Raw genomic sequence first — 9,344 nt, 5'->3', positions numbered from 1 at the left:
GAATCAGATCTTGCCTATCAGGAGGAAGTCATTACAACTTATACTTCACTGTTCCAGCTAATATGGTTTCACTTATATTAAATGTTAAATCTGGATTCATAAATGCACACTAAACTTGCCTAGATTAGATAGTTTTAGAATCTCATTTTTAGAGTTTGTGCATAGGTGTTAGTGGGCAGTGTTCAGTGGGAGATAAGTTTCAATATTTTGAATGAATTAAATAAACTATTCACAAAAAAAAATTGTCTTGAGAAATTGAGTTGAAACCTTTACAGCTGCATTTTATTTAATTGGTTTGAAGAGATTCAGCATGAAGAACACAAGCCTGTCACATAGACCATACGAGAAATTACAGGTAAATTACATTTACCTTATTCCACATTTGTGAGATGTTTAATAGACTAATGGTTTAAAATCTCACTGAAACAGAGTCCAAGTGTATAGAATAATCTATAAAGATGTACAGTTTTCAGCAAAGAATGCTGATATCTTTTTTGGTGCAGCCGTAATAGCAGCAATTGGTTGACAATCCTGGTTTTGTTGCCCTTTTCTTCCTGAAGGATCTGGCCCAGGGTAGATGCTGCATCTGTGATGATGCAGATGCGGGGTCATTATTGCTGCCTCCATCAATCTGGCGGAGGTACTCAATGAAATCCTTCGGTAACTGATTGTGCTGGTTGTAATACTCATCGATCACTTGCTCCACAAAAGATAGATCAACTTCTTGGTTCCTGTCATTGCCAAACATTCTCTGAAGGTTCTTCATGCTGTCCATCTCCTTGAAGTCGCCTTTATCAGCTGAGGTCTGGAAGGGATCTAAAACAGGAATACAATTCCATCTGTGACTATGTACCAGACTAATGAAATTGAATTTATATCGTTCACTCTATTCTAGTTGTAGATGGCCATCTCCTCCTCTCCTCTGTCTAGGGCAGAGAAACGGCCCTTGGACTTTCAAAAGTCACTTGCGTAATTGGGCTGCATTGTATTTTGACTACACAAACATAGTCGATTAAATGTACATTGCTGTATAGTCAGAGAAATAATTGACAACCATCTCAAAGTGACCATTAATGTTTGGTTAAACAATTGTGTTACACTGCAGTTGTTATATAAAATTTGGTAAATTCCAGTCAGTGGAACACCAAATCTCAAGAGGAGCAACTTCATGAGAGAGTCTATCCATTCTAACATATGTTTGGATAAACATTGCAGTCTATTGGCAAGTAAATATTTTCTTAATCTTAGAAGATAGCCCTTTCTTTGCTCCCCGTCATTCCCTGACTATCCCCACCCCTGCCAATGGGAATTTCATGTTTGTAGTTTTGATTTAAAAGGTTTGAACCCCTGCTTGGCAGGTGGAAATTCTGCTCTATTTTACTGCATTAGATACAGTCAAACTGTTTCTAGTCGCTGCCTGCTGAATTGAAGTCAGTCACTAATCCTGGCATTCAGGTCGTGCACTTCAGATTCTGGATCCATACCAGGAATTTCTTTGTTTCAACAATTTTTCCAATCCAGTTTGTAACCTTTTCTCAGCCTAGTCCTTCAAATATCTCAAACCATTCCTTCTTATTATTGCCAGGATACTGAATAGGAAAGAAAATATAGCAGAAAAGAAGTTAGACAAAGTGATGCCATCCCAGTGTTTAAAGCAAAATTCTGAGGATGCTGGAAATCTGAAGTAAAAACATAAAATGCTGGAAAAACTCACCAGGTCTGACAACAAATGTGGTGATGCCAGTGCTGTTTAATGGAAGTGGAACATTGATAATTACCAATATTAAGTTTGCTGCATTGTAATCACTATGGATCAGGGATTGCATTATCTGTCACCATTCTCAATGTTCAGGGCTGTCATGCTGGAATGTTGTCAGGTGGGTGATATTCTCTTTCCACACTTCTACATGCGTACACTCACTGCTCTACCAGCAGCTTAATCATAGAGCTGTTCTCCTGGCATTTCCCACCTCTCCTCCCACTGCCTCAAAGGGGAATTGTTAGCGCAATAAAGCAGTGGTTTACAAGTTTATAGCATTTTAAATTAACATCTCCACACTATTGGCCATTCAGATTCCTGTTTCAAATTACAGATCTGCCTTTAACTATTATTTTCACACCTTGCGTGTGTCTTCTTCTGTGCTGTAACCATTCTGTGAAAATATAGAGACACATAGATACACAGCACCTTCAAACTGGAAATATAACTCAGGAGTTGGGTGACCCATCCAACTCGCCAGTATATCAAAGGCAACAGGTGTGAGACAGTTGATGTAGCTGGAGGTTTACATATGGGAGAGGAAGGGCACTCTTTCAAAGAGCCAGCACAAGCATGATGGGCAAATGTCTTCATTCCTTTCATGCTATGAAACCATCCTTGGAAGGTTTGAGCTGCACTCCAGGTGTGGTATAACTCTGTCAGGTGGAATTTGACCAGGTCCTAGCAGTGTACTCTATGCCTCCTCAAACTGAGATTTGGATCTTTTCAGTATTGGCAATGAGTCACCCTTGCCGTCAGAATTTTATCTGCTAACATTACTTCAAAGTCAGCGGTCCAATTCTGGCCTTCAGTTTTGCATCACACTTTCCAGGTTCAATCCTGTGGTTCGTAGTTGCAGTATAGTGACAATGTGAAGCCACAATAAGGCTTTGTAATCTTAAAATGTTTATCGGAAAGGTGTAGAATTTACTAAATAAAGTTCACACTAAATTAAAATATGCCGCTATCATGTCAAAACACTAGCAGATTCCACTAAAATGTGATCAGGACATTTGCTGATTGATTTACCCAGGAAAAGTCCTACACCATGATCAAGGAAACTTTGCTGTTTGGTAAATGCTGTGACTCCAAATAAACAGTCACTGCTGACTGACAGGACTGCACCCAACTCTCCCCACCCAGAAAGCCCTCATCAGTGCTGTAGAATCTGAAAAAGGACTGACAGTGCTGGAAATGAATATCAGGCTAGACAGCATTTGAAAGCCAGCTGTCCCCTCCTGACAATAACTGTGCTGATAACAAGCCTCATGTTAACATCTCTTTCAGAAGTCACCTGAGCCGCTCTGTGTTTCCAGCATTTGTACTCACCCTTGTCCACATGGCAGCAGTCTACACACTCTTTACATCATCAGATATGGTAATAATATGGTTATAACAGGTATATTGTCCCCACAAGAGGGCCACCGAATCGTAAATAAAGTTGGCATAAACATTTTCTCATTCGCTGTTTTCATACTCACTATCATTTTGAAGATTGGGTCCCTTAGATAAATAAGATGGTGATTCCAATTACAATAGCCTAACTAATAACACTATTATTAACTCAATGGGAGACTCCATAAATGGCATTAAGAGATCTCGATTGCAATGATGCTTACGGCCAACTTTTTGAACAGGGGCACAGCAAAGGGATATTGTTTTTTGAATACTCACCATTCTGGTTATTGAGGAGCCTCTTCCAACGAGAACCCCCACAGGTATCGATGATGGCTCGGATGAACTCCCGACCGCACACTTTGATTCCTGGTTCTGCACTCATTAAAGACTGGGATAATATAGGAGTGGGAAAGGAGGTAAGGAGCAGGTTGATTACCAGAACACACACTAGACACTTCATCTCAGCTCACGAGTGTTCCCCTGCCTCACTGGTACTCAGGCTTTTGGTGAGATGTCTATATTGTTCTGACTCTCTCCCTGTTGTCTTCTTTTTGCCGGATCTCTCTCCCCTTATATACTGTTTTTACTCCTTTGCTCTAACTCATCGCAGCTTTTGTTTTTTTTTAAATCACTTGTCCCACCTATTTCTCATGGAGAATCTTGCATAGTTTCAGATGAGACACTCCCCCCGGATCCTTATCATATTTACAATTTGTGGAATGATTGAATAAGTGCATCGAACAGCAATACATTTGTCTCCTCTCATCCTCCATACACTTTGTCATTTTTTCTGGTTTTCATTTAACACTTTTGTCCATAGTTTTAATCGAAATTCTTTGAAATGTTTACCTCACGTTAAATATTTTCCACTACATTTTCTCCCTCAATTTCTTCATTGCGGATTCCTCAGCTTTCATCTTAGTCTCAGCATTTGAGCTAAACTTTTATTCGGACTGTTTTTCCCATTGCTCTCTCTTTGTTTTCCCTGTTCTGTTCCCCTCCCTATGAATCTGTTATCACTAAAATTGATTTTCTATATTGTGGTTTAACCATTTGTTGTCAATCGGCTAGTGGCCTTTTTAACCATATGACTGTTGGTAAATGTGCTTTAAGTTGGTACTTATTAATACTATTTGTTCCACTGTGTCTATTCCAGCTTTACATGAGAATATAAGAGCATTAGGAAACAGGAGCATAAACAAAAACTTACTTTTAAGAAACAGGAGCAGTTCTACACCAGATCGGCACCCCGTCTCCTCCACCATTCAATACAATCGTTACCGATCTTCGGCTTCCAGTCTCTGCTCCAACATTCCCCAGCTGATCCCAGTGCACAACTGCCCCCAGAACTCTGTGTGTGTCTCTGTTTCATATATATATATATATCACATTGTTCCCCTCAAATTATACAGTGGTCTCTAACTTGTCTCCCCAATCTCAGTGACAATTTTAAATTGATGTCTCTCTCTTATCACTGGCTCCCGATGCAGAGCAAATGTTCACTATGAAAAAAACTCTTTAATTTTAAAAATGTGTTATATGCCTGCAGTTCTCTATTCCATCAGCAGCAGTCTCTGTACCCCGAATCTCTCCTCATAGTTTCTATGCCTAACATTGTGCGATTGTATCAATGCTGCATAATCTCAATGACTTTAATATCCTTGAAATAAGAGGGAAGTCAAAACTCTACTCAGTACTCTGTGGCATAAATAATGCTAGTAGAAATTCATTATTATTTGTTCTTGTACTCAATGCTATTATTTATAAAATCCAAAGGACTGTTTGCATTTTTGTGGCTTTATTAATCTTTATTTGCATTTTCATGTCCTGAAACTAACTGGAAAGTTTTAACATGGATGAGCAGGTGGGATTGGAGCAGATGATGGGCACTATGGATTTTAAATGGACAAAATATCTTAGGGAATCAGCAAGCCTTGCTTCCCAGTTCCTGCTGGGAAGCAAAGGGCAGGCAGCTGATCCACTCTGAGGAGGTGCACTGGCATTTTCAACATGTTAATGAGGCTGGCAGTCTCAGATTTGCAGGTTTGGCTGTGGCTGACTGGGTTTCCCAGGCCTTGGGAAAGCAAATGCTGCATCAAGGCGATAATGGCCACACGGAGAAGGCAAGTGCCTTTGCAGCTGTCCTTGTGGGCCAGGAGGAGCAGCAAAGCTTCCTCTCGCCCCCACAGTCACCCACCCATTAGAATCCCCCAATGCCACACCCGGTCCCCTGGAACTGGACCTCCCCAGAATCAATGTTAGACACTATGGAATGAGAGCTTCGGCCTAACTGGTCTTCACAGTGCCCCCTGCGTTCCTGGAAGGCAAGCCTATCAATCAGGCTGATTTCAGGGCAGCAAATCTGTCAGGACTAATTTGTTGCACCCATCAAGACCAGAAGTTAAAACTCCACAGCATATGGAAAAACCCCAACTTCCAGATTTCATATAGGCTAAAGGATTTCACCAAGCCTGCCACCCCACCCCCCGCCCTCCCCAGCCTACTCCCAATTCATTGCCAAGTGGCACGTGCACCTCGTATGTCTCATTGTGAAGTGGGGTCCATTAAATTGAGAATTTAATAAAATATTTACGAAAATTCCTGTAGCTATGGCCCAAACACATCATTGTGGCTAAATTCCACATTCCTGGTCTTTCTCACTCCACTGAGTCACGTGAATTGAGGTTAAAATCTCACTTGTCCACTCAAACATAAAACGCAGTTGACAAAACAATTAGAAAATACAATCATTCAGAGAACAGTTGATCACATTGTTGTGTAACCAATTGGATCCCAATAGCCCACAAATAAGGCACCAAATAAACAGGTTCAAGCAACTCAAATGAAGCAACTTACACTTCAAATGCAATGAAATAAACAAAAGATGGTGGAAAAGGTGACAAGGTAAGTTGAAAACTGAAATCATCGAGAGCACATTCTCACCCTTTCTATTGATCTCCCCACTATCTCCAGGAGTTACTTGAGGCCTTTCCTGGTGAGACAAGTGGCAAGAATTCAATCCTCCTGAATAGATGAGGCTGAGGTTCAGGCTGGCTTGGGGTCTTTCTGCTCAAACACACAATGCTCACACAACCCGAGAAAGGTATATTATTAAGTGAAAAAGGTTTGACTGTGAGCCCTGCTTCAGTTAATGAATGTAATCATCCAGAATAAGCCAAAGGCCTTGTTTGCAAGTGGGCAACTATTCTGGAGAGTGATGGGAATTATTGATCCATTGTAAGAGGCAGGAAGGTGTTTGTAGATAAGGTAAATCCTAAGAAAGCGCACTAGATGGTATGATTGATGAGAGTAGAGGGTATGGCAGTTGCAGTTGCTATTCATGGACAGGCAGTGGAAGGCACCACAATGGCCCTAATTGAGAATGTTGAGAGAGGTACATGGAGTTTTGATCATGGAGGAAAGAAGCCTTGGGTAGCAGAAGAAGAAAGGGCAGGCAGAGCAAATGCAGAGGGGGTAGAGATCAGGCAGAGGAGATAGAACTTGGAATGATAGGGTGAAGGGAGACAGGTGAGTGGGGTTCAGGAATTGCCAGAGATAGCTGATGTGAGTAGTTGGCTTGGGTCCAGAGCAGCAACCAAGGAAGACACATAGGTAAAAGTTGAACTATGCAAGCAGAGTAGAGATTTATGGATTTTCTTATGCAGATACCGGAGCCAATGGGCCATGATGCAGCAGTGGAATGCACTTAAAGAAAATGTGAGTATCTGCAGCCAACTGAACATCAAGAACAGGACCAATCAGTTTGGAGATGATGGGTGAAGAGATAGAAATAAGAACCATTGGAGGTGTTGATTAATTCAGTTGGAGGTGTTGATTAATCACTTAAGGCCAGATTGAAATTAGGAAGTCTAGTAGATTCAGGAGATATATTGGAGTTTAATTCCCATCTGCTGAGTGGCTGATATAAAGATATGGGTGAATGCAGGATGCAGCAAAAGCGTATAATGTAATCAAAGAGAAGTATAGGAATGAGAAACTGTAAAGATTGGGAATACAAAGAAAGTGAAGAGACATTCAGAGACCAAAGAATAAGTACAAAATACTAAAAGCAGCAGATGGAAGAGAACAGGTCGGGGCTGGCCTTAAGGTTCGAGAGCCCCCAAAAGTGCTTTAGATCGAGAAGGCTCAGAGACAGTTAAAGTTGAGCTTTATGGAGGTGTAAAACAGGAAGTAAAAATGAAGGCAGCAGTGAGTTTAAGTTCTCAAAAAGATTATTCTCACAATACAAGCAGCTTGCCTCTTCTTCAGCTGTATTGGCATCACAAGCTAACATCTGTATCCCACCAACATTTGTAAAGGAACACAGTTAACAATGTGATAACAGCCAGATAACCAATTTTTTCTTGTGTGATGTAATCTGAGGGACAGACATTAGCCAGGACACCAGGGATTACTCCCATACTCTTACTTTGGAATAGCACAATGGGAACCTTTATATCCCTGAACAGAGACCTCAGGTTAACAGCTTGCCTGAAAGACAGCAGCTCCAAGTATACAGCCATTCCTCATTGCTGCAATGGAGCATCAGCCTTGATTTTTACACACTCAAGTCCTGAGAGCAGGATTTGAACCTAGAACCTTATGGCTTAGAGTACAAGTGCTACAAACTGAGCCACAGCTGACACCTCCTTCTTACCTTTTAACTCTGTGAACAAAATTTTATGTCAAGAACACAGGAAGCACAGATCAGTGGCGATCTAAGATCAGCAATTAATGGCAGCAAATGTTTAGCAGCGGCTAACATAGATTCACAAGGGTTAGATCCTGTTTGACAACATTTACTTCTTTGAGGAAATGGTGCCTGAAGTTGACTATGGTAAATCCCACTATGTTTTGTGACTAGACTTGCAGACCTCATCCAGGAAAGCAGATCAGGGAGAGAGTGTAGGTAGATAAAGTTTGAGACAGCTCAGAGCCAGATCAGGAGAGCAGAGGTCAGGGTAGAACATGAAGAGCGAGGAATCAGAAGTTGCATTGGAGGTCTGGTCAGGAGGAAGGAAACAGTTAAACAGCTAAACTATAGGTGATTTTATCGTAAGAGTCAATGCCTTTCACTGTCTTTTGACTCTCAGTTAACAGGTTTCTTCCTTCTTCCTGAATAGAACATGTCCCCCATCACCCAGCCGGGTACCATTTCTGCTGATTCCTGTACCGGAAAGAGTTTGTGTATCTTTTTCCCATCCATCAAGAATTCTGGGTGAAACAGACCTTATTCACTGCCTTAAATATTTCCTCTGTTCACCATGGTGCAACATGACTGCAGGGTGTACCATTTACAAGATGCACTGCACCAACTCACCGAGGCTTCTTTGAAAGCACCTCCCAAACCCATGACCCCTGCCAACAAGAAACGCAGGGGGAGTGGGTGCATGGGAGCGCTGTCACCTGCACATTTCAATCCTAGTCACATGCCATCCTGGTCTGGAAATATATCACTCTTTCTTCACTGTTGCAGGATCAAAAGCCTGAAACTCCCTACCTAACATCATTGTGGGAGCTTCACCACGTGGGTTGCAACTATCCAGCAAGGATGCTCATCTGCACCTTTTGCTCATCAGCACCTTTTCAACGGCAATGGGTGATGTACATTATGTCCTTGCTAGCAATATCTACATGCAATAAATCAATTTAAAAAGTCAACTGGCATAAAGAAAAGGCTCGATGAACATTTCCATCCTTAATAGCACCAAAGCCCAGCATCAGTGTAAGATATAGACCTGAAATGTTTCTAACAGTCTTTTGTAGTTTTGTAGCCAAAACTGCCGAGTGGACAATCTAATTCGACCTCTTTCTGAGGTTCCTACCATCACAGATTCTGGGCATGGCATTAAGGAAAGGCAAAATGCAGTGGATGCAATGAAGGCAACGGACTCTGAAAACATTCCAGTTAAGACCTGTGCACCACAACCAACTGCTGCCCAAACAAAGCTGGTTCAGTACAAGTATCACATTAGCATATATCTAACAATAAGAAAAAGTCCCCAGGTACACCCTATCCGCACAGAGCTGGACATACTAAACTTAGCCAATTAGTACCCTATCAGCGTCTTTCCTACACTGAAGAAAGTGATAGAATGAAACAATAAGTCTACAATCAAGTGATACCTACTCACCAGTAACTGCACTGATACTCAGTTTGGGATCTGCTAGAACCACTATGCTCCAG

General features: G+C 41.5%; 1 protein-coding gene across 1 annotated transcript; it reads right to left on the bottom strand.

The window, feature by feature from the left end:
- Positions 1 to 467: 467 nt before the first annotated feature.
- Positions 468 to 9,344, bottom strand: LOC121276859 (relaxin-3-like). Its single transcript, XM_041185432.1, has 3 exons — positions 9,292 to 9,344; positions 3,434 to 3,545; positions 468 to 816 (listed from the first exon to the last, which is right to left on the bottom strand). The coding sequence occupies exons 2-3, from the start codon at positions 3,537 to 3,539 to the stop codon at positions 470 to 472; spliced, it is 453 nt and encodes a 150-aa protein (XP_041041366.1). The 5' UTR covers positions 3,540 to 3,545; positions 9,292 to 9,344; the 3' UTR covers positions 468 to 469.

The sequence above is a fragment of the Carcharodon carcharias genome, chromosome 4 (assembly GCF_017639515.1).
Source record: "Carcharodon carcharias isolate sCarCar2 chromosome 4, sCarCar2.pri, whole genome shotgun sequence".
NCBI classification, from domain to species: Eukaryota; Metazoa; Chordata; class Chondrichthyes; order Lamniformes; family Lamnidae; genus Carcharodon; species Carcharodon carcharias.
Note: the sequence above shows the minus strand (reverse complement) of the source record. Positions and strands in the feature narration are given on the sequence as shown.

Excerpts from the sequence above, each read along its gene's own strand:
- LOC121276859 (XM_041185432.1), bottom strand. The coding sequence starts at position 3,539 with ATGAGTGCAGAACCAGGAATCAAAGTGTGCGGTCGGGAGTTCATCCGA. Across the intron at positions 817-3,433 it reads GCTCCTCAATAACCAGAATG|ATCCCTTCCAGACCTCAGCT; the intron begins GTGAGTATTCAA and ends TTCCTGTTTTAG.